At 38.5% G+C, this 26,266-nt stretch overlaps 1 protein-coding gene across 1 annotated transcript in view; it reads right to left on the bottom strand.

The window, feature by feature from the left end:
• The window catches only part of ZNF407 (zinc finger protein 407), a 439,772-nt gene that overhangs the window by 260,424 nt on the left and 153,082 nt on the right, over positions 1-26,266 (bottom strand). Inside the window, 1 exon segment of the mRNA XM_049111754.1 lies at positions 16,279-16,353. Within this exon segment, the coding sequence (XP_048967711.1) occupies positions 16,279-16,353 (75 nt within the window).

Raw genomic sequence — 26,266 nt, forward strand, 5'->3', positions numbered from 1 at the left:
TGTATGAGTTCTTTATATATTTTGTATATTAACCTCTTATTAGACATATAACTTGCAAATAATTTCTCCCATTTAGTAGGTTGTCTTTCCATTTTTTTTTAAAGATTTTATTTACTTTACAGAGAGAGAGAGAGAGAGAGTACAAGCAGGAGCAGGAGAGGGAGAAACAGACTACAGACTCCCCACTGAGCAGGGAGCCCAATGTGAGGCTCAATTAGAGGACCCTGGGATCATGATCTGAGCCTAAGGCAGATGCTTAACCAACTGAGGCAATCAGGTACCCTGTCTTTTCATTTTGTTGACGGTTTCCTTCACTGTGCAGAAACATTTTAGCATGATATAGTCCCATTTGTTTATTTTTGCTTTTGTATCCCTTGCCTTTGGAGTCCCATCCAAAAAAAAAGAAATGTTGCTAAGACCAATGTCCAGAAACTTACTACCCTGTTTTCTAGGCATTTTGTGGCTTCTGGTCTTAGAAACTATCATCTGATCCAGCTATTCCACTCCTGAGTATTTAACCAAAGGATATAAAAACACTAATTCAAAAAGATACATGCACCCCTAAGTTACAACAGTATTATTTACACTGGCCAAGATACAAAAGCAACCTAAGTGTTCATGGATGGATGGATGGACAAAGATGTGATATATACACATGCGCAGAATACTACTCAGCCATAAAAAAGAGTCAAGTCTTTGTGACAAGGAGTAAATTGTGATGAGGAGAATGGACTTTGAGGGTGCAATAAGTTAGACAGAAGAAGATAAATGTTCAATAAGTGAGACAGAAGAAGATAAATATCATATGATTTCACTCATCTGTGGAATCTATAAAACAAAACAAACAAAATAAAAACAAACTCAAAGATGCAGAGAACAGATGTGGTCACCAGAGAGAAGAGGCATGGGGTATGGGTGAAATGGGTGAAGGGGGTCACTGTAACAGTAACAGTAACAGCTGGTAACCAGACTTACAGTGGTGATCACTCTGTAGTATATACAGATGTCAAATTATAAGGCTGTACACCTTAAACTTATGTAATACATACCAATTATAACTCAAAGGAGAAAAAATAAGAGCAAAATCTGTGGCAAAACTGGCTATTGAATTAATTTAGAAAGAACTCCTAAAATATTGAGTACCACAAATACTTTAACTACAATGAAATTCATAATTCTGAAGTAATTCTCAGAGGAAGATTTTTCTTCAGTGCTGTGATATCAGCAGATGAGCAGAAACTTCCATAAAAAGGTTTCCAATGTATTGATTTATATGTAATGGCTAAATGGAATTTCACTTTGTAAAGTCTGTACAGAATAACAAGGAAACATTCATAATGATATGACCAATCGATTATGCCAACTAGGTGTGTTAGATGTGTAAGTTGATGTTGCCATCAGCCCCAGTCTGCACATCTTCCCTCCTGTTCAGAGAAGAAAACTGCATCTTTGTTCAGTTGATATACCTTTCATTATGTAATGTTCTCAAGAAAAATCATGCTTTATATTTTATATTCCAACAAATGCTAACAATAATGATGCCATCATTGAAACAAAGTAAGCCTATAATTTCTGTAAATAGCATCACTATAAAAGTTTTACAGCAATATGCTTCAGACTAAAAACAAACATATCTTGTTCATTTAAACAAATACACTCAGACTTTTCCACTTTTTATATATTCTATTTCATGAATAAGCACCTTAAACGGGGGGAGGATTGCGTTTCATAAATACACTAACTTGTACCTAATTTGCCAGCAGTTACTAAGATAAAAGTGCTGAGAAGCTATTAAGCATTATATGCAATACTATCAAAAGATCAGCCATGAAACAGCACAGCTTTACCAAAGAACTATGGAATCATAACTCTTTTTCACCAAAGAAGGATGCAATGAAATTCACAAAATTTGTGGACACAGACCTCTATTGAATTGTCAAGATTTTGAATAACTAGGTAGTCTAAGTCAATTCTCTCTGAAACTATTTTCACATCTGTGAAATGTAAAGGTTCCCTTTAAAATCCAAAATTCTTATTATTCCGCGATAAGCTAATTCTGCAATAAGCTACCTTGTGTTAGGACAAATTAAATATAGCAAGCCACTGACATTTGCAAGTCATATGAACTGAAACCTTTAGAAAAGTCCTACTGAATATACTCTCCTTCATAAAAGCTGGTAGATTATTTTTAAAAAATTAAGTGACCCCTTTAGAATCTTAGTGATTCTATAAACACAGTCTAAATTCATTAAAAAGCTATAAATTCTTCCAGTAAGGAATACAAATGAACTCTACCCTCCAATTCATACGCTATTACTCTAGTAACATGGACCCAAGTCCCCACAATCAAAACCACGAGGGAGGACGGTGTCCACCAGGAGACAAGCGAGGACAGGGGCACAACATACTGGGCAACACACTGAGGCTAGGCCAGCACAGCTCAGCAGAGCATTCTGACCTTTTGGGTGGCGCCATAGCACCACGTCAGCACAGAAGGCATCTACAAGAAGAGCAACAGTGATGCAGAGCACAGTCAGGTATAGTGGGGCCCTGCAAAAGGAAGCGATTTCCAAATGAAATTCACAACATCCATCCCTAGAGTCAAACACCTCCGCCTCCCAGGACAGAGCTTTCCCAGGCTTTATCCTCAGACACTCCTGGAGCCTCACCAGGACTCCTAACAAGCGAGGTCAGGCATGGCTGCCAGAAACCCCAGTGTCTGTCTGTAAAGGGGATCGTCCACAAGGGATGCAAGCTGGCTTCAGGACCCCTCCCTGGGAACCTCTGTGCCCTGATGAAACCGCTTCTCCATGACACAGTCGACAGAGGGTCCCTCCGATGTCAACCTCACACTACACAAAGGAAAACACTTCCTAAGATTTCCAAATCAAACTCTTCTCGTAATAAAAGTGAATTAAATAGCCACATGAATTAACAGTCCACACTGATATTATAGATAAATTTTTAAAGGCTAATAATTTTGTAACAAATGACATTTTTGTCCCAAAGTCAAATGTTTTCCATTTATGGCACCACCAGTAAGAGAGTCACTTCTCCAGGATGCAGTAAAAGCACTTGCTTCACTAGCCAGAGGACTAAGTACATGTCTTTAATGTCGCCTTTGCTTTGCTGTACAAAAAGCACATGATATGGGGCATCTGGGTATGGGAAGTGATGGCCTTACTACAAAGACCTCGGAGCACAAAACTGGGCCAAAAATCCTCTTTGGTTATCCTGGGCCCCCAGTGGCTCCATGTTATTGTATTTATGCATTCAACAACAGAGTGAACATCTGTGGATTCACCACCAAAGCTAGACCTGGAACGTTACATTCCAGAGGGTTTTTATAAGATTTTATTTATTTATTTATTCATGACAGACACAGAGAAAGAGAGAGAGGCAGAGACACAGGCAGAGGGAGAAGCAGGCTCCACGCAGGGAGCCCGAAGTGGGACTCGATCCCAGATCTCCAGGATCACACCTCAGGTTGAAGGCACCGCTGGGCCACCAGGGCTGCCGACATTCCAGATTTTAATTTGTCCCACCCTCGTATTTCCAGCTGTGAATGATTACTTTCTCAGATTTTTTTTTCATTCTTTTATTATTTTCATCACCAACTCCCAACAGTGGAATCCACTTGATTAAACTGTTTTGGTTTTAAGCTCTTCTAAGAGGCACTAGAGACCTGAGACAGAAGGACACCCCAGAACCAAGCTGTGCCAAGACACATCCACGAAGGCAAAAGAAACAAAAGCAAAAATGAACTATTGGGACTTCATCAAGATAAGAAGCTTTTTTTTTTTTTTTAAGACTTTTTTTTTTTTTTTTTTTATGATAGTCACAGAGAGAGAGAGAGAGGCAGAGACATAGGCAGAGGGAGAAGCAGGCTCCATGCACCGGGAGCCTGATGTGGGATTCGATCCCGGGTTTCCAGGATCGCGCCCTGGGCCAAAGGCAGGCGCCAAACTGCTGTGCCACCCAGGGATCCCAAGAAGCTTTTGCACAGCAAAGGATACAGTCAACAAAACTCAAAGACAACCTACAGAATGGGAGAAGGTATTTGCAAATGACATATCAGATAAAGGGCTAGTTTCCAAGATCTATAAAGAACTTATTAAACTCAACACCAAAGAAACAAACAATCCAATCATGAAATGGGCAAAAGACATGAACAGAAATCTCACAGAGGAAGACATAGACATGGCCAACACGCATATGAGAAAATGCTCTGCATCACTTGCCATCAGGGAAATACAAATCAAAACTACAATGAGATACCACCTCACACCAGTGAGAATGGGGAAAATTAACAAGGCAGGAAACAACAAATGTTGGAGAGGATGCGGAGAAAAGGGAACCCTCATACACTGTTGGTGGGAATGGGAACTGGTGCAGCCACTCTGGAAAACTGTGTGGAGGTTCCTCAACAGTTAAAAATAGACCTGCCCTACGACCCAGCAATTGCACTGTTGGGGATTTACCCCAAAGATACAAATGCAATGAAACGCTGGGACACCTGCACCCCAATGTTTATAGCAGCAATGGCCACGATAGCCAAACTGTGGAAGGAGCCTCGGTGTCCAACGAAAGATGAATGGATAAAGAAGATGTGGTTTATGTATACAATGGAATATTACTCAGCTATTAGAAATGACAAATACCCACCATTTGCTTCAACGTGGATGGAACTGGAGGGTATTATGCTGAGTGAAGTAAGTCAGTCGGAGAAAGACTAACAGTGTATGTTCTCATTCATTTGGGGAATATAAATAATAGTGAAAGGGAATATAAGGGAAGGGAGAAGAAATGTGTGGGAAATATCAGAAAGGGAGACAGAACGTAAAGACTGCTAACTCTGGGAAACGAACTAGGGGTGGTAGAAGGGGAGGAGGGCGGGGGGTGGGAGTGAATGGGTGACGGGCACTGGGGGTTATTCTGTATGTTAGTAAATTGAACACCAATAAAAAATAAATTAAAAAAAAAAAAAGACTGCAGGGCTGGACTCTCACAACAGCTGAGTTTGGGGCTCTGACTCAGTGGCCTTAGAGCATGTCCAGTTCCAACCGAGGATGTCCAAAGGAACTGAAATTATGTCTGATCACTCAGGCATCAAAATATTATGAATGTTAAAATTGCAAAAGTCAGTGGCCTACAGTTCAGGTAAAAGAGCTCTGCAAATAGAAAGAGACTCTCTTTATTCTGATTTGAGAACCCTATAGTTTCTCTGAGATGCAGAGAAGGTGCCTCATAATTGAGCATCTTTGGGACTCTCTTCCAAGTTCAGATGGAGCACCCAGATTGGTTTTATAAAGTATGTATGTGTGGTTTCTTTCTGTTTAAGCAAAAGAGGAAACTCAAAAATTCATTGAAGATTTAAAATACATTCAAAAACTGCTATTATTACAAGTACTAATAAATAATAAACATTGGGCTAGTTATTTTGTTAAAATTTTTCCTCATCTTCAAAATCCGGTAATCATATAAACAATATATTTTTTTAAAAAAACAAACCATAAATTTTTAAAAGCATGATATCCAGCAATAAGTCTGTCACTTCCTATTTGCTGAGAATAAATGGCACATCCATATTACTTAATGGTAACTATGAAATGAGACAAAGACATTTTGAATCCTGGGAGAATAGAAAATTATCAGTAGTAATTAACATGCAAAAAAATGGGGTTTAAATAAAACTTTTCATAAGTATGTTCTGCTGAATCTGCTGTTTCCCACAATCATTGACTTGATCAGATTAGCATAGAAAAGGGGCTTCGGATATTCAGACATCAGCAACTGAACTCCTTTATATGTTTTTACCTAAAAACAAGCATTTTTTATTTTTTTTTGTTTTTTATTTATTTATTTTTTTTTTATCAAGCATTTTTTAAAAGACAGAATGCTATGCATACATAGACCATGATGTTTTCCCCTTGTACAACTATAAATCCATGCTCACATCACCTCAGCCCTGAGAACTGAGAGCAGGTGTCAGCCTCATCTATCACAGCTGAGATGGAAAGCCACAGACACTCAGAAGAATGCACCTGAGCTTGGTACACTAAGAGGCAAGACCATCTATAAGTGCATAAAACTCTGTCAGTCTGTAATACCTGTTTCATAGTGTGACTACAAATCATAGTAGTCTATGATTTGATCATAGATCAAATTAAATCAGCAAAGATAAAGTCCATCTTGAGGCATCTAAGTGGCTCAGTAGGTTAAGCATCTGCCTTTGGCATAGGTCATGATCCTGGGGTCCTGGGATCAAGCCTCACGTCAGGCTCCCTGCTCAGTGGACAGCCTGCTTCTGCCTCTCCCCCTGCTCCCCTGCTCCTTCTCACTCTCTTTCTCTCTCTCTCTCTCTCTCTCTGTCAAATAAATAAATAATATCTTCTTTAAAAAATAAGTCCATCTTAAAAAAGAAAAATTTCAATGAAGATTTAAACCCATCAATAGTCATTGAGTGTCAATTACCCTTTGAAAAACAGAGAAAGGAAGTCACCAACTATGCCCTCAAGAAATTATCTAGTGTGGGAATAGGGTATACACCACCTATTTTAAAAGGAATGTATTAAGTAGTACACTGACCTAGGTGGGAAGAAGTGATTATAGAGAATGAGAATGTAGGGGAAGATTTACAAGGAGACAAAATCTGGACTTTGTTTGAAAGGACAACCATGCTGACCCACCTAGAGGACACAGCCATGTCTTCCAGTAGGACAAGGAGTGGAAACACCACACACAGTATGCTGAGAGTTTTTCATGCTACCTTGACCAAACTCCTATATCACACTTACTACACCATGGTAGGCCTAGGAAAGCATTCATAAAACAAGAAAGAACTAGAATTACATTAAAAGGATTCTTTCTCTGAAAAGCAGATCTCTATTGAGATCATATGCCAGAAACAACTCAAAATAAAATTAGGTTGACGCATATGAAAGTAATAATATTTAATGGTTTTCAACCTAAGTGTTAATTTACATGATTCAATCTGGGGAAGTGCTAACATTTTAGTAAGCATCAAATGACATCATGATTCTTCTGAAAGGGAATAAAGGATTGGCTGAAACGAAAGAGTGCTTTGGAAGAACATTAGGATTACTATGGGACCAACATGTCTCAAAGGGCACATCACTGTTTGCTTGTTTTCTCCTGTCAGCACTAAGGGTGGGAGAACTAGAATACCAGTGGAGATGTCCTTTGTGTTAAGCTCACAGCTGATTGTACAAGTGACCCCAGGACCAAGAAATGGGGGGTGAGAGCTTAGAGAGTAGCCTATGTGAACCCTTGATTTTTCCTATTAGAGCTCCGTAGTGTAATGAGATGTAAACGTCTTGTTTATCATCTGTTAAAATGGTCGATGAAATTTGCTTTGATCCAACTTTATAAAAAGTATTGCAGAAAGGTTACAAGTTTCCTGAAATTCCTCAGGAAAAATTTTAATCTTGGACTTTTATAAGCAACTACCAAGACATCATGAATATAAAGAACCTCTCACAAAAAGTCAGTACTGTATAATGAAACTGTATAAAAGTTGGTAATTAAGCATAATTGAAGGCTGCAGTGAACATATAGGCCTTTGTTCTTTTTAATTCTGGCACTGACTGGGAATTAAAGATAAGAGCTTAAGGCACATTTTAGTCAGAGTCCAGATGTATAAGCCCCAGTGTTCTAAAAGTAATTTAAGTGAAATAAAAGAAGAGAATAGCCAAAAATATTCTAGATGCCTGCCAGGGGAAAACACCTATATTCTGAACATTTAACATATTTCATCGATCCTATTCGGAATCATTTATTCATTGACCTTAAAAAGGTTAAAACAAAAGATATTCTTATATCCAAGATCTGTCTGAATTACTAAAGCATAGCAAAAACAAAACAAAAACTCTTCAAATGAATTTATCAAATTAAACAGCAACGTATGCTAAAGAAATTCAAACATTCATACTAAAAAAGGTATAGACAGTTCACTATCACCACAGAATCCAGTTATGTCTAGATGGTAATAAGAATACAGCAGACATCATTGTGATAACGATTATCAGTACTAACCATACAACTATGTTCTAATAACTCACTGAACTAGTACCAGATGACATAATTATAATGTATGCAGTATTATCAGTCTTCTGGATTTCCTATTTTGGGAGGTGGAAGTGTTGGGGGAAATATAGGAATTCCTAACCATACACATATCTACCCTTTATTCATCCATGTTCCACAGGAATATGATGAAAAACAAGATCCATTAGAGATGGAATGGATGAGAAAGAGACTCACAAAGGACAGAGGCCTTGGGCTGAGACTGGAAACAGAAAATATCTGGACTGGTAAGCAGGAGAGATGGGGTGCACTCTGAGTGCACGGGGTTTGGGGGGAGGTGGAGCTGCAGGGAAAACCAAAGCATCAAGAAAGGAATAAAATGGGTTCTGGAGTTTTTTCTTTTTGAGAAAAAAATGTGTCTAACAAAATAAAACAGATGATTAAAAGGCTGATTTGCAGAATGGCTCTGCAGCCTGATTCAGAAGGACACTGGAACTGGAAGGATGGAATGGTCCAGGCAGCAAGCCAAGGACGGGAAACAGCACTCACCAGTATCTGTTGCTGTGACAATGCTAACTCGCTTGCCCACAGTGTCTCCCTGGGGTCTAAACTCCACACTGATGGACGAATCATTCCAAGAGCTCTAACTTCTCAGTCTTCCTCTTAAGGACAGAGTGAAAGGGAACTGGCACTGGACTCAACGTTTTTTTCAGCCTGATTCCAACCCAGTTTCCCAGACTCATCCTAACTCCTCCCACAATCCCTTTAAACATTCCAGGTTGATGACCATTTCCTAAAGCATGCACAGGCTGTGGATCTTCAGTTCTTCACCTTACACCACTCTCCCCCAACCCTATGCCCAAGGTCACTCCAGGCACATGGGAACAGAACACGCCAGGCTCCCACGCACCTCCTAGAGGGCCTCTGACTGTGCTCTGCTGGGAAGGCTCTAACTCCAAATTACACTTAAAATGTAGCCCTGTAAAAAGGTCTTTCCAACCATCCATCCTAAAATAGCACCTCTCCAGATATTCTCTGGAATAGCACCCAATTGTCTTTCCATTAGAGCCTTATACTCAATATAAATCTCTTTTACCTTTATATGTGTTATATCTCTCTATCCTGACCCACAGACCATCAGCCCCAAATTTGAGGGGCATGAGAACAAAGGTGTATCATCGTATTTAAACATCAATACCATCTGAATTTGGGAACACAGTATTAACCAGAGTAGTAAATGTTTACTACAAGAATAATTCAATGAAAAAATGAGATAACCTTTATCAGCACCCCCTATCATAACCCTTATGGAAGACTGTTTCCTCTCTTAAAACTTTTCTTTGCATCACTGTGTAGCTTGTCCCTTTCTTTATATACATTATGGACAACTGTACAGTAACTAATCTCTTCTAAAAACAAAGATCATATAATACTCGTGTCTTTAAAATGCCCAGCAAATATATACCCCATTAACACTTAAAATTCCTCTGCTACCAACATGAGAATTTCCTTTAAAGTAGTCATATGGTATTCGATCAACGTAACCACAATGCAGTAAGATGTCCTTATTTCTGACTGAGGACATCGGTATAAAAGGTACACAATCCTCACTTCTTTCCCTGTGGAATACATATTAACTATGTCTGACCAGCAAACTTTAGGAGCAAGCAGTCTTCAAAATAACAAATAATCTTGAGAAATAAAAAGCATAATTTGAACCAGTACAGGAAGTACACTAAGTTTTCAGACCAGAGGGCAAGAACAATTTTTAAAAAGCCTCATAATAGGACTGCGTGCTACCAAATACATTGCACCAAAACCTAACAGCTGAAGGCATATGCGCTCACAGACAAATACTGACCCTACTTTATCAAAATTCCCATTACAAAACTTCCCTTGAATTATCTGAGCAGTGATTTATGTGAGGTGGTTATTGCTTACATAAAATGGGAATTTTCCCTAAGGGAAAAAATGATGAGACCCGAAGCAATAACAGTAAATAAAATGTGTACCATGAAATCCACTCCACTGTCTAGAGATGGACTACAATTCTGGCAATGAGCTTCCCAGCAGTAAACATAAAGAGGAAAACTCAGTTATATAGGGGATGTGCTGGTACTTAAGACCAAAATGACAAGTTGTTTCAGAAAAGCACAACCTTTCCTGGAATTAAGGCCAGAGAGAAACTGGCCCCTGAATCTCACAGGAAGATCTGACATATTTTCATGAGCAGCAACCTGAGGACTATCTTAATAATAAAGACATGCATTTTATAAGGCTACTTCTTTAAACATCCTTAAGTGTAAGTCATTACCACAAAAACTAAGAAGTCCATTCCACCTTAGAAAACAAAAGCAAGGCAGTGAAGGCAAGGGGCTCTCTTGTGACGGTGCTAACTGAAGAGTAAGTGGAAGCACAAGAGTAAGGGAATGGAAGGAATATGCACTCAGGACAGCACGGGCAACCGCTGCACAGGTGTCCAGAGGCCAGAGGCTCCCTGCAGCTCCTGAACCCTCTGCTGAAGGAGGAGCAGGGCCGCCACTGCTCCACGGAAGCTGCGGAGCCAGAGGCAGGCAGGAGCCTGAAAGAGGGATTTCCATCCCCTTGGGGATGAGCCACAAGAATTAACCCTAACTAGGTCCAAATCCCTTGCCAAAGAGTAAGTTGGAAACTTCAACCAACAAATGAGGATCTGAGAACCCAACCTTCTAGACCACTGACACCTCTGTTAACTTCCACCAGGAAAATTCATCAAATCACAGTTAGAAAATACCCATTTCAGTAAGAAAACACTTGTCAGGAAGCAACGATTGAACATTTAAATTATCCACTTAATTGAGAAATATTTCCCAGACACTGACAAGGTATCTTTCATGGAAAATATATACTTATCTCTGTATGCACCTTAATAACTTGTCAGTTTAAATCTGTAACGTATAAAAGGAAATTTTCTAAAAATAATAAATAACCTTGGTTTTAGATGAATTGATGGGACTTCTATCTATCTTTCCACACAGAAGTAATAACTTAGCAGGGCTATATGTCTGTTCAATCCTACTTGTTCACAATAAAACCGTAGTAAATGATCACAAGATACTAATTCTATTCTACCCTGGATACTGTCTGCAGATGGAGAAATGAGAAAAGACAGAAGAAACAGAGTCCTGAGCTCATGCAATACTGAGGTGTAAAGAAGATATGTTTTCCTCCATTTTGGCTCAAGAGTTATTTCTGGTATAAATATATTTTTTTACAACAGAAAAGAGCCTATAAACACTCTATTTTTCTTAAAGTGGGCCCTCATTTAAAAAAAAAAAAAAGAAAAGAAAAAAAGTACTGCTAACCATTTGGGTAAGAGAAGAAATGAGAGGGGAAGACCAATATGCAGTGGGCGAGTAATGGTGATAGTGAGCCTAAGGCCAGAAGGAATAAAGTGACCAACAAGTTTTACAAAGAACACTCCACAGATATCACACAATGGTCACACAACACAGAATAAAATATCTCAGTACATCCATGAGAATAAGGTATCCATTTCAGGGGTAGAACAGAAAACAGTATTTACCCTACAGACATTCATAAGGAATAAACACTGAAGAAGATGACAATCCTTTTTTTTTTTAAGTAGACTCCATATCCAGCACTCAGCATGGAGCCCAATGTGGGGCTTGAACTCAAGACCCTGAGATCAAGAGCAGAAAATAAGAGTCTGAGGCTTAATCCACTGAGGCTTAATCACCCTGATAATGATACTTTCATACAGAAAATGAAAGCAATTATGACAACTTAGCCAAAGGAACACAGTTCTTTCAAATGGACAATCAAGTGGCAATAACAGGAGTTAATCTCATACTCTTCTGATAGGAAAAATTTGAAAATCTCTAGATAAGTGTAATTCAGAATTTTTATAAACTGTATTATTCTCTCATTTAAAGGTAACTTAAGTTTTTGGGGTGCTGGGTGGCTCAGTCAGTGAAGTATCTCCCTTCGGCCCATGTCATGATCCCGAGGTCCTGGGATCAAGCAGGGAGCCTGCTTCTCCCTCTCCCTCTGTCCCTCTTTCCTGCTATACCCTCTCTCTCTGATTAACAAAATCTTTAAATAAATAAATGTAATTTAAGTTTCTAATCAACCCAAGTTACCACTAGCAAAATTTCAAAGACAACTGCATGTGCACATCTATATGCTTTTTTCTAGGAATGTTTAGGTTTGGGATACTTTCAAGTTTTAAGAAAAAGTTATGTTTCCATCTAAACTGAAAAGCAGGTAACAATGGTACTTTCATAAAGTGTTAACATTTAAATATAAAAATTTCTGAAAAAGAAAAGAAAGGAAAGGAGACGAGAAAGACCCCAAAGCCCTATAGGGTATCACATCTGGTAGTCTGGTCCTAATGGCTTACAGCAAACCAGAACCAAGTATCAGAGCTGCCAGTACTTCTATTTCACGGTTGGTCTAGGTAACACCTGGTATGTATAAAAATGTGAGGGGAAAGATTTTACTTATCAATCTTGATTGATCTTATCAATAAGATCAAACATAGTATTAAAAGGAAGATAGCTAACCACAAATTCCAAGTGTCTGGTAAAAAGAGATAGAGCCAGCATAAATGAAAAGAGCTCAGGGATCTGAAACAGGTCTAGGGAAAACCCATTCACCTGAACAAAACCACTGATCAATCCTGGGCTCGCCCTGGGGTCTAAAGACTCCCCATGTCGACCATAACACAGAGTTTCACAAGCTGAGTAGATGCCTCCCAAATTGCTTCACTAAAGAAATACTAAGGTTTTTATCTGGATATTAATTAACAACTTGAAAAAAACAGGTACATTTCCTTTGTTATGAATTATTTAGCTCTTAGACTCTCTGACACATGGATCCAATTTAAAATCCTCTATTGGAAAAAGTGGTTTGGGCGTAAAAGCCCCCTGAGATGCTGTCAGAGCAGATAACTTTGCTGGCCCCTGAACACCACAAACACCAGAATCCCAGTGAGCCTTTTCCCCTCCTGCTATTTACAATCACTCAAAGCCCAGCTGACTTCTACACAGGGAACTAGGAATGCCATCTCCTTCTATTATAATATGCACCTGACTTCCACATGAGAAAAACTTATTAGGGCTGTTTCAGTGGTGGTAATTGTACATAGGCTCGTTTTCTTGATTACTATTAGCAAACTCAGTCATAAAGATACTTTGGCTTACTATATTACAAACAGAATTACTTATTTAAAATAAATACTTTAGAATGAACTTGCAAATTAATTGGAGTTTATTATTTTGGAATGTGAATCGAATGAGGCTATATTCAGTTATTTATATTTAAGTGTACAAGACTTCAGAAATACAGTAGTCTACTTAGTACCTTAAAGTAACTTCATGCAAATTTAGGGACAAAAAAACATGTTCTTACACAAGCCATCACTTCAGGTGTCCATGAAGTCAAACATATATATTTGAAATTGTCTAGCTTTCTGTGCTAATGACAGTCATGCTGACAAAATTTACTGGTTCATCAAACTATAGTGCAAATATATGAATTTATTTGTAATAAATTATCATTTTTGCATATATCAGTCAAAGCACAAGGCCTAAATACTTGCAAACAAAATGCATTATTAATTTAATTGTCACAGCCTATTTGGTTAACTTCTATTACTATTTGCTATAATATGCAATGCATAAGAAGGAAGAATCAAATTTAAAACATAAAAAAGTAAGCTGATTATTTTGTCCTGGAGAAATTAAAATACAGCAAGCTTGCAAAATTATAGCCAAGGCATTAATGTTTTAAATAGGTAAGAAAAAAATGTTTAACTTAATTTAAAGAACAGTTATGCCCAAAATGAAGGTTCAAAATGCTGATAAAGAGTTTCTTTGTTTCCTGAAATCATTAAAAGGCATCAAATTCCCTCCCCGAGGTAGGAAGAAAGGTGGAATGGGAGCCCTTTGGCACTGACTTTGCTACTACAAAGTGCTAGACTTTGCTACTTGAATGTGACTCTCCCCAACCATGCAGGTCTACTGGGAAAGGACACTGCGGTGGGGGTCCCGGCCTTCTGACTTAGTATTTTTGTGCAGTGAGAGGGAGCGCCCTAGAAACAAGTGTCCTAAACGAGAAGGCTTCTGAAACACAGAGGTCATTTAAATAACAATTCAATGGAAGATGCCCAGTTGAGAGGATCTCAACAGTCTGGACTACATGGGGGTCAGGACCCAGAAGATGGTGTGTTTTCCCACTTGAGGTTCCTTTTCTGATTTTCAAGTCAAAACCAGATTAATGCCGGAGAAAAAGCTAACCACCTCTCAAAGGGTAGGAAGACATGCTATCTTTCTCTTGCCACTGTGTAGCCTCCCTCTAGGTGTCAAGGGACAAAATGAGCGGAAACAAGCAACTGTTCCTGGAGTATACAGAAAAGGTAATGGAAACCAAACAGTACATCTGGGCTCTTCACCCTACTGTCATAATACACAAGAGGTGTCTACTGTATTTAAGTGCCTAAAGGATAAAAATATGTATCAGGTAATGAATTTTTCATTGTATGAAACGATATGAAAACTTATTTTACCTTTTTAAATTCCTAAATAAAAAGCAAAATTTTGAACTGAATTTTGCTTTAAAAAACAATTTCAAAACTCCAATGTTTTGAACATTTGAGTTCAAAACATATACTAGTTACCCAGTAAGGGAAGTATTTTCTTTTCAGTAATCATCTGATCTGTTTTCATTCAAAATTTATTTGGGGAACAAAATATACTAAGTACCTGTATGTAAAGATTCTCAAGGTGAGATAATTAGTACAAGAAAGGACAATGGGATTAGAGTCAGAAAAATAACAATTCTAACATTCATTAATTAAAAACACTGAGTAAGTTACTACATATTTCTGAATCTCAGTCCTTAGATCTAAAAACCTGGAATAATAATGCACTGCTAATAATAATTCAGAGTGATTATTGAGATAATGCATGTGAAAGCAACAAAAACATAGTATGACAAATGTTTTTGCTTCCTCTTCCTTATACACTCATGAAACAAAACTTTGACAAGTTCCAAATTATAATTTAAGTAATAAAGAATTTGTTGAATTTTAAGAATAATGCATTCAGGATATGTTCAATACATAGAGTTTGGCTCAAATTAAATATAATGCTTCAAAGAGAAGTACCAGAAATCAAAAGATAAGGAGTAGGCATACATAGCACTCAATATTTTGACAAAATAGTCACATCCAAACTAAAATGCTAAAGAAAATAATATGCCTTCAATAGAAGAGTCAAGTTAAACTGCTTGTAAACAGAAAATATTGGTAAGAGCATTTTAAATTTTTTAAAAAGGCAATTAAACATTTGCAAATAAGGAAGAGGTCCTTGGAAGTCCTAAGCTGCAAACTTGTAGAACAAACTGCATCTTTATTGACATCTTTAAAAAGTACTAAAAACCTAAAGCTTCCAGGAGTGTCTACAAGAGTTTCCGATACCATCTTAGAGGATTGGGGGTAAATATCCCATGTCTTTGAAGGAAAGAAAGAGAAATTCTCACTAGTTCTGAGTTGTACATTTTGCAGATTCAAAAATTTTAGAAGTAGCCATACTTCTATAGAAGTAGCTATACTCATCTGATAGCTGACATTGCTATATTTCTGCTCACCTAATATAATTAAGTCTATGTGATGAAGCTAATTATGATACAGTAGCAGGAAAAAAAGAAAGCCTGGCAGTTGATGACATAATAATTGTGGTGTTATTTTTCATGACATGGCAACTATAGTATTATTTTGGGGATGACACAAGATGTATTTCTTTTTTAGTATCAGCAATGTTTAATTCTACAGTAAGAATTTGAAAATACTGCTTTAAAAATTCAAAATAAAAATACAGGAAGAAACAAAGTTTACTTTTACATCATTATTTTAGTTCATTCAAACACATGTGCAGAGGTCAATCCCCTCCAAATAAACTTGTCTACTGTTTCAACGTTATTTCACAATTTCACACATTCAAAGTCCTTCAAATCTTTGCAAATATTTTTAGATCAGAATTTTTAGAATTAAAAGGACATTAAATTTTTGTGGAAGAATGGTATGAAATACAATACTCAACAACAGAGTACCAAAAACTCAAAATATGATGAACTAATTTGATAAACATTCTAGAATTCACATCATTAAACATGGCCTAAAATGCAAATATAATTGTATTTACTAAATTTTTTAAAATGAGTGAAAATTACCTTTCTTTTGGGGTGCCAACTCCATGTTTGCCTAGTAGATGAGTATTTAAGTGCTTCTTCATTACAAAAGCAACCCTAAAGAAAGAAATAAGAATAATTATAGAACTAAAACATGACTCTGCTAAAAATATGTCCAGAAAGTATTTAAAAACAGGCATTTATATGTGGATATAACATGAAAATGCACATTACAGTGGCACTCCTGGTATAGACAAGGAGTCTATAGATCAAATGTACTGTCATACCTAAAAATCAGAAGAAATAACTGTATTTAAATTAACTGGCTCATTTTCTTACTCAGGTACACAAGTGGGCAGAAACGGTGACTGTAGCTCAGTCACTGTACTTCCCCATCATCAGAAAGACAAAGCAAAGCCTTGACCTAACTGGTACTGCCCTGTAATTGAGCCCAAACTTCAATAATGAAAGTTTGAGAAAATACCATTTTATTAAATATTTAAGGGACTATAAAAAAGAAAATGAATAACCTCCATGAAGCTTCCTTGATAACAAGGCAATAATTTGAAAAGAGGTCTTTAAAAATGATGTAAATGTTTATTGTGGCATAAGCAAAAAAAAAAAAAAAAAAAGTACTTAAGTGCCAAAAAGATATCAATAACTAAAACAAACAAAAGTATTACCTGACATGCTATCTTATTTTCTACACAAATCAGCTTAATTCAATTCTGAGGGCATAAATATAAAATGGACCAGAATCAGCAGCCAGTCCCTAGAACACCAATCTCCTTCCGAACACAGTACAACATCAATTTAATTACATCGTGATTATTTAAAACAATTTAAATCTCATTCAGAAGCATCAAACTAAAATGGTTCTCTTGATAAGCGAAAAAAAAAATTATGTTATAACTTTCAGTGTAAAAGGGCTTGCAAACATTTTTGTTAATTATGTATTACAGCTGTCCTTCATAAAGTTAATTACCAATAGCTGAAAGGCAACAGAATCTATTTGCATATGTACATGAAAGGCATGACATATGCAAAAATATGATTTTAATTAGCATTCTATGATATGAAGGGCTACAAATCAAATTGGCATGTTATAAGATTCTTAACATTAAACACTGAATTCATCTGGACATGTTTGCACAAATGGGCAACGTAAGGCTGTAAAGTACTGTGGCCCTTACAAAAGAGACATGTCAAACGCTAAGACTAAAACAATTTCTAAAAATGTGAATGCCTCTCTTTTCTTTTTGCTTCATGTCTGGCCTATTTTGGTTCTATTCCTTTAATATTAGGGTTTCGAGGCTAAAATAATATATTTGTATTTTTTAAATGACTGTGACTTCATTATTCAAATAATGTATTTGTATACACTGAAAATGGCACTCATTCTTTTTTATATATAGGTAATAACTATGGACAATACATGCTTGACACTATAAATAACTGAGCACACTATAAATCATTAAAATGGAAAAATAATGATTACATGTAAAGAATCAAACTGTGATGATATTAAAGGCTTAGCAAAAGTAATAGTACAAGATATTCTATATTTGTTCCTGCTTGATTCGGACAAAATAAATAACATTTTTCATTTCCTTAAAAAAGAATGTAGTAATAACAACAGTCCGCTTAAGTCATAACTTCCCTACAGTCCTCTATTTTCCTATAATTAAAAAAACATAAAGCTAATAGCAAAGAGCAAAGGTTAAAAGTCCAAAGTTGCAAAGCACAGCTTATTTACACGACCAAGTATAATTTAGGAGATGTGAGCTCAGAACCACAGTGCAATTTCTAAAAGAAAAAAATTTTATTAATTAAAATGTGTAAGTTTTAAGAATTGAAACAAAAATATTACACCACACAGGGGAACAAACTAAAAAGTACAGAGAGAGGGAAAGCTTCCACCTAATATAATTCTTAAATTACCTGCTGAATGTCTAGAATACTAAATATTTAGAGGAATAACAATTTTTTATTATAGGAAAAATTTATAATACTAAAATACAACTCAATTATAGTCAAATGTAAAATGTTCATTTATCCAAAATCAGACTTCAAATAAGTATAAAGTCTTTAAATTTGGGCTACATGAGCGCAACTAGCATCAAAGTCTCAATGTCATCCTCAATTAAAAAATATAAGTCAAGTCCGACTAAAATAATCTCACCAACACATCTGAATATAACATTGCCAGCAAACTATGATTACTGAATGCAGTCTACCTCTCATTGCCACCATCACAGTGTTGCTTGATTATTTTTTAACATCGTAACTGCTTTGGAAATTTTATGATCTACCCATCACCAGAAATAAAACAGTCCCAAAGCTGAAAAGCTATACAATCAAAATGCCTTGCTCCTGATAAAATATTTCTGCCTTTATACACACATTGTGCTCCTGCAAGAGGACTAGTCGCTTACTGCGTGTGTCACTAATATGCAAAGTCAGTTAAGGTCGTGCCTTCATGGAGCTTCCATCCTATAATGTGTAGCTTCCGGACAGGATGCAGTGGCAACCAGCCTGCCACACCCCTGCAAGGACACTGGTCACATGGGCACACACCAAGTCACACACCCGATAGGGAGAACGCTTCAGGACCACTGAAGTGCACAGTGACCAAACCAGAGTCCCTGCTCAGAAAATGTAAAAACAAGTGCAGGAAACAGACAAGAACAAAAAGTAAAACGCACAGCATCTCAAATAGTGTGATAAGCAGTAGGAGGGAAAAAAAAATGAAAAGCAAGAAGACCTGCAGCATCGGCCCAGAATCATTTGTACTCTGGACAGCTCTGGGATGTGGTCCGGGTAGAAGGGGGCAAGAAGTGGGCAGGCGACAGGGCAGCAAGGCAAGGTGGCCAGGACAGCAGCCGGGAGCCCGTCAGTGGGGCCTGCTCTTGGAGCCAGAGGCAGTGGAAGGGTAGGGAGGACAGGGCAGGACTGAACCTGGCTCAGACCCCAGTGAGCGGGGAAGCCGGTGGCACTGGTGTGGGAACCAGGAGAGACCAGTCTGACTCCCTGCTGCTTGGCCCAGAGCAGGGACTGGGGGAGGGACCAGGGCAGGGCTGGGTGGGGAGGGCTCTGCCAGATATATCCAACAAGAGGCAAACCCACTGGTCTTGGGGTCAAGAGCGAGATCCAGGCTAGAACATACGCTCTGAGGCAATCTATCTGCCAATGCCTGACAATCTGAAGGAACACCTTGAAATAATAAAAAATATATATATAGTGTTTTTTAAATATGATTGATTTCCAAGTACCAATAATTGCCTAAAATAGCATCACTTAAAATTGTTTTTGGTGTCAAAAGAGCAGCAGAGTAATAACATTAACACCCTCACTATAGATTTCTACTTTCCATACAAACATTTCATATTTTAACTTCCAATTTTAAACTAATTTCTCCTACACGATCTATTGATCTAATCAGAACCTCTTCCTTTATTCCTTTAGGTTTTATCACTGCAGAATTATTTCCACTTGAGAGTCATGAAAGATTATCTGACTGGTCTATTTAAGTAAATAGGATACAGTACCATGGTCCCAGGGAGAGATATGAAAAGCAACAGAAACCAAGACCACAGCATATCAGCATCCCCAGCTCACACACTCAAGTCAGGGTGTTCTGTGCAGGTTCACACAGGTTGTGTTTCTCCAGAACTCGAGCAAAGAGGAGAACAGTAGTATGTTTCTCGACTTTTTGCTATCTTGTTATTTCTGTGTCCGTTGTCTCTCTAGAAGGGCAGACGTTCCTCAAAGACCAGCCTGTAGGACAGAATATCCAGCTACTTGCATATTTCTGGTGATCAGGTCAATATAGGCCATAGAGTTCATGGGAAAAATAAATGGCCAAACACAAGAACACAGTAAGTTAAGAATCTGAAAGACATGTGAATGCGGGACTATGATGCGAGGATATGTATGTATACTCACTGTCTTACTGTGGGATCCAGAGCCCCCTACCCAGTTCTCCCAATGGTCCCCTCGACACTCACACCACATGCTCCCAAACTGCCTGTCACGATGCCGGCTTCACCCAGTGAAAAAGCTGGGTGAGCCAAACAGTAACATAACTGACAGTGTTCAGTCACTGCTGAAGAAGCAGAAAATTTAAAAAACACACACCAGGGGCAGCTGGCAAAGACTAGCCTGGAATCAGGCCCTGGTGGTCACTGTCCTGAAAAATGCTGGGGAACTAACTCCACACCCAGGTGACCAAAGCAGCATGTGTCTTGCCAGCAGCAGTTCAAGGGCAACGGCAGACAATGAGCATGGGGACAGAAAGGAAGCAGAGAGGCAAGCCACGGTAGGACGGCGCTGCCAATAAGCCTTGTGCAACTTCGAGAATACTGAGTATGTTCCCTGAGTTGCAAGCCCCTGAGTGGCAATGGCAGAAAAGCAGTGCTTCACAGGAATTTTATAAGAATTAAAGAAACAGGGCAGCCTGGGTGGCTTAGCGGTTTAGCGCCGCCTTCAGCCTAGGGCATGATCCTGGAGACCTCCAGACAGAGGGATCGAGTCCCACGTCAGGCTCCCTGCATGGAGCCTGCTTCTCCCTCTGCCTGTGTCTCTGCCTCTCTCTCTCCCTCTCTGTGTCTCTCATGAATGAATAAATAAAATCTTAAAAAAAAAAAAATTAAAGAAACATCATAGCATGAAAAGCAGGTAAGGACACTTAACGAATAATAGCTAATAGTCACCCTGTCATTTATACATATATGTGTTTCTAGATACATGTGTATGTACATGTGTGTATATACATGTAAATATATATATTTATATAAATATATAGTGATATAGTTACATCTAGGAAAAAAACAGTTAGTGCTATAGTTATATCTAAAAAAAAAAAAAAAGTTCAAGGATGTCAACTACAAAAGCTTCCATCCCATAGGGCCAGTTAACACCTTAATTGACACACAACAGCTTTAAAAAGATCTCAGTTCATGTCTGTAAAATAACCTAAAAGGTCAAGATACAGGGATCTGACAATCTAACACTTCAAACAAAAACACCTGCCTATGTGAACACCAGTTGACCTGAGATGTAAACAAGCACTCACTTTGACTCATTTACATTAGATACCTCTCTATTTATATCAATCTCCAAGAAAGGCAGGGGAGGAGGGCAGGGAAACCAAGAAAGCACTCCAAAACTAAACACAGCAACAAGCAAAAAATAATGAATGGTCACACACATCCAAATGGCCACAAATCCATGGTCTGTTTTGTTCCTCCTTGACAGTTTGAGTGCCAAGTCTCGGAATTAAAAATAATAATTTTAACTAACTGGGAGAAAGAAAGAATGCCTTGAATGAGTAAAAATTCTAAACTTTAGTATTTCTTTAAAAGAAACTTATATTCAGTATTTTCCAAGTCTTTATGCACATATTCCAAACCCTAGAGTCCCCTAAGAAAGGAAGCCTACACAAAGAACTGCATCCCCTATCATCCTGCCCCTTTCCCAGGACTTCACTGGTGCTTTGCATCTCTGTCATAGACCATCTTCCCCTGCAATCCCATATGCACTCTCTGCCCCCTCCCCACCCATAACAAAAGGCCCTCACTTTCCTACCAAGTGCACAGCTTGGGTTTCTATCAATCCTCCAGGTGCCACCAAAGATGCAGGGGACACTTCAGAGGAATACCTCACAGGCAGTGTCCTAGGTTAACCCCTTCACAGTACTGTTGCTCAGACGTATTCACTCTGCAAGCTCAGACATGTTATCTAATAAGGTGCCTTCGGTTTCCTCATATATCAAATGGGATGGTAGTAACTGCTCCTACCTAATAAGGGTGTGATGAGGATGACATGATTATTGTTTGCACAGTACAGAGCATGGTGACTCACACATTCTTAACATTACACAAATCTTTGCCACTTTTAGCACTAAACCACCCTAGGCTCAAAGGTTCAAGACATAAAAACACCATCCCCAACATCCTACCTCATCCCCACTGGCCAGACCCTCTCTGAAATCAGGCACCAAGTTAGCAGGAAGAGGAGCTGCCTGCCACACTGTCCATCTGTTTAGGAATCCCATGTTCATAAGAACTATAGTGCAATTCAAAGTGATTCAATTCAAATGCTAATTAAAAGGTTCACATGTTTTAATACCTTCACTAAGCACTGGGGGCCCAAAACCAAACAGCACTCTGGGCCTGAGCAAAGAACAGAGAGCAGCAAGCAATGATAAAGAGCGTCAGGTGCGGGGCAGCCCCTGTGGCGCAGCGGTTTAGCACCACCTGCAGCCCAGGGCGTGATCCTGGAGACCCTGGATCGAGTCCCATGTCAGGCTCTCTGTATGATGCCTGTTTCTCCCTCTGCCTGTGTCTCTGCCTCTCTCTCTCTGTCTCTATGAATAAATAAATAAAATCTTTAAAAAAAAGAGCGTCAGGTGCCATCACCGAGATCACAAGCAGAGACGGCAGACAGCAGGAGTCTCCTCAAGGTTCCAGAGAGGCCTGGGAGAATGGTTAAACTCATTCATCTGTGCAGATTCCAGGCCCAGGGAACAGGACATGCAGTGGGGAATGAAATAACACAGGTCGAGAAAGACTGTCAGAGAATTAGGTACAAATCTGAGATTTAAAAAAAAAAAAAAAAAAAAAAAAAAACAGCAGAGTTCTAAATCATGAAGGGTCTTACAAGTAAGTCAGGCCAAAAACTTTAGATTTTTGTCCAGATTCTCAACATTTGCCAAATATCCTACAACCAACTGCTCTGTAGGATGTTACTAGTGATATTACCAAAAGGGGAGGGAGGGTAGGGGGTCAAGCAAGCCTGTGGCAAGGCTGGATTAGAAGAGTAAGAGTACGCAGGCTTCCCATGTGAAGGAGCTCATGAGCACAGAGTCCCAAGAAAGGAAGGGGAGATGTGCACAGCTCTCCCTGAGCTTAGTGGACCACTGAATATTTTTGTCATAAAAACCAATGTCCATCTCCTAGAACTGTGTCTTCAGGACATGATATAGAAAATGCTGCTGTGGAGTCCGGGGAATGCTGAAGGGACACAGGAACATGATGGACACACACGTTCTAAGGCATCAGCTCTGCAGTCCGCGCTGGGATCAGACCTTCACTCAGCCCCTGACCAGTCACAGGGGTGACCCTGCACATCTCTTTTTGAATCACATGGATCCTCTCCTTCCTAATGTATAGCGTGGAATAATCCTACTTAGAAAGGTTTAAAAATGAGCTAACAAAAACGCATGATTTAGTGCTGTACCTGTGACACTACAATCATTCAATGACTCATAAGTAATACACGTAACGCTAAGCAACCAACAAGGATCTGAGGAGACAAAGGCGAACAAAATGCAACTTCAACTTCAACATGCACAAGGGTTGGAATCCAGGTCATGGAAACAGAAGTCTGAAGACATAATGTCAGCACGACCAGGAAGAAACAAGACATGTATTTAAAAATAGGGCTGAGGGTGCAATAAACTTCTCAGCACCACAACTGGGAATTTGAAAAGTTTCCCTCTTGCCCTAAAATCAACAGTACTGACCAACCAAAGTCATCTAATTTTCACTGAGCACAAGATCAGTGCAAGGAAGCAACTTAATTTTCATCACTGTACATATTTATAAGCAACATTCTTTGAATGCATTAAACCTCGAAAGGCTAAAATAGAAAGGATATACAGAATATTAAATAATGATTCTCCAAAGAACAATCACAATCCATTTCCCCACATAAGTTCTAGATATACAATATATTATCAATAATGTGATTTGACATTTGGAGCAAATGTCACTTGTCATTAAAAATATATATGGAAATTTTTGCCATTTTGCTTAATATGTCTTTTTCATGATTAACAAGGTATTCCCATTCTGAAAGTGACTGTAAATGAAGACTACTTTTATACTATAGTTTCACATGTTAATTTCAGTTTTTAATGGGATAGTATAAAAGATAGATGACTTATAGATTTTCATATTGCCATAAGTGTGTATTTCTCCTCATGACTCCACATCACAGGAGCAATGGCCCCTGAAAGATGTCCACATCCTCATCTCCGAAACTTGTTGGGATATAAGGCAAAGGGGAATAAAGGTGGCAAATGAAATTAAGGTTGCTAATCAGCTGACTTCTAAACAGGAAAATTATCCTGGATTATGTAGGTGGACTCAATGTAATCACAAGCATCCTTAAAAGTGGAAGAGAGATGGAAGAAAGGAATCAGAGCAGGAGATGGACACATGAAAGCAGGGCCAGAGAACAGTTACTTTGCTGGCTCTGCTGTTGCTGGGCCTGAACATGGACAAACCGGGCCAATCGCCAAGGAATCCAGGTGGATTCTGTTAGCCGACATGCAAACATCTTCCTCCCTAACAACCTTCTCCCAATGGCTTGAGAGTTCATTAATGAATCTTACCTGTCTCCATTATTATAATGAGGGATGCAAAATGATATCATTCTATCATTCCTCCTACATTTATTAGAGTGACATTCTTCTACAAAGAACTTTACCATTTACCCTGTCTCATGCTCTCTCTCTTGCTCCCTTTCAAGAATTTTCAATGGACTCTTGGATTTTCAATTTACAATATGTTTTATAATCAATTACCATAATTATGCCTTATTATTCCCAAACTGAACCCAAACTGGCCAGTGGAGATCCTTCAATGCTGGTTATCTTTTGACTTCACTCTTCCTAGTACTTGAGCATCTCCTTCTTTTCTAGCAGATGTTGCAAGCTCACCAGACCCCTTCCCTGCTGTAGACCTGGCACCAGCCCTAGTCTCTCACAGTAAGGGGTGGTATGTACAAAGCAAAATCTGGGTGCTAACTCTGATGGCTGTTATCGGGAGATCAGTGAATAGAAGCCCTTTTGGTGCACAATGGTGGAAAATAAATAAACAACACAAACAAATAAATATGATGCACATATTTTCTGGTGGCCAGGAAAGAAAACATATAAAGAGGATCCCAACGGTACTGGCTACTCTTGGTAATGAGTATTCATTACAACTATCAACTGTAGCTTTTCATTATTCTACAACACTATGTAACAGGTTTTCAAGTAGCATACAAATATGTTTTTATATTTAAAAAATCACATTATATACATATACATGCATATATATACATACATCTATATATGCAAAGCTTTTTTCTTTTTTTTAAGATTAATTTTTTAATTTTTATTTATTTATGATAGTCACACAGAGAGAGAGAGAGAGACAGAGACAGAGACAGAGACAGAGACACAGGCAGCGGGAGAAGCAGGCTCCATGCACCAGGAGCCCGACGTGGGACTCGATCCTGGGTCTCCAGGATCGCGCCCTGGGCCAAAGGCAGGCGCTAAACCGCTGTGCCACCCAGGGATCCCCATGCAAAGCTTTCTATTCAAGCGATTCTTTTTGTGAATCCTCAAAGTGTAAATGTACTGTTCACTACCACTTTCTAAAGGCTCTAATAGCATGCTTCTTTGCACAGGTTCTAAACTACTCCTGAACATTCCCTGCTTCTCACTACAGTCAACTCCTCTCCTTCCTCTTACCTTCAAACAGTGACATTTTCATTTTTACTTCAGAGTTGTAATTCATTTCCTAGGTGTCATGCATAACCTCTTTGTGGATGACTCTAAAATATCTATCTCCACCCATGGCCTTTCCTGGGGCATTTTTTCTTCTCTGAACTGACAATACCTTAAAACACATCTGACCCTCAGTTATGATTTTCCCACACTAATGGTCTCTCCAAATTTCCCTAATTCTAGCACCAGTAACACCTTATCAATTCAATAATCACATCCTCAGGTTCATAAATCATCACCTGTTTCTTCACAACTGTTCCCTATCAAGACAGTATACACTTCTCTATCTGGTATGATTATACTACAGCAACCATTTTACGAGAGTGTTGAGGCATCAAGCTCTTTCCATTGCAATTCACCCCCTCTACCGCCATCACATCATCTTTCTATAAACAAGTTCACACTGCACCTCAGCTCATAAACATTTAATGATTCCTTATGGAACTGAATAAAGCACCAAGCCTTAAA

This window comes from Canis lupus, chromosome 1 (genome assembly GCF_003254725.2).
Source record: "Canis lupus dingo isolate Sandy chromosome 1, ASM325472v2, whole genome shotgun sequence".
Classification (NCBI taxonomy): domain Eukaryota; kingdom Metazoa; phylum Chordata; class Mammalia; order Carnivora; family Canidae; genus Canis; species Canis lupus.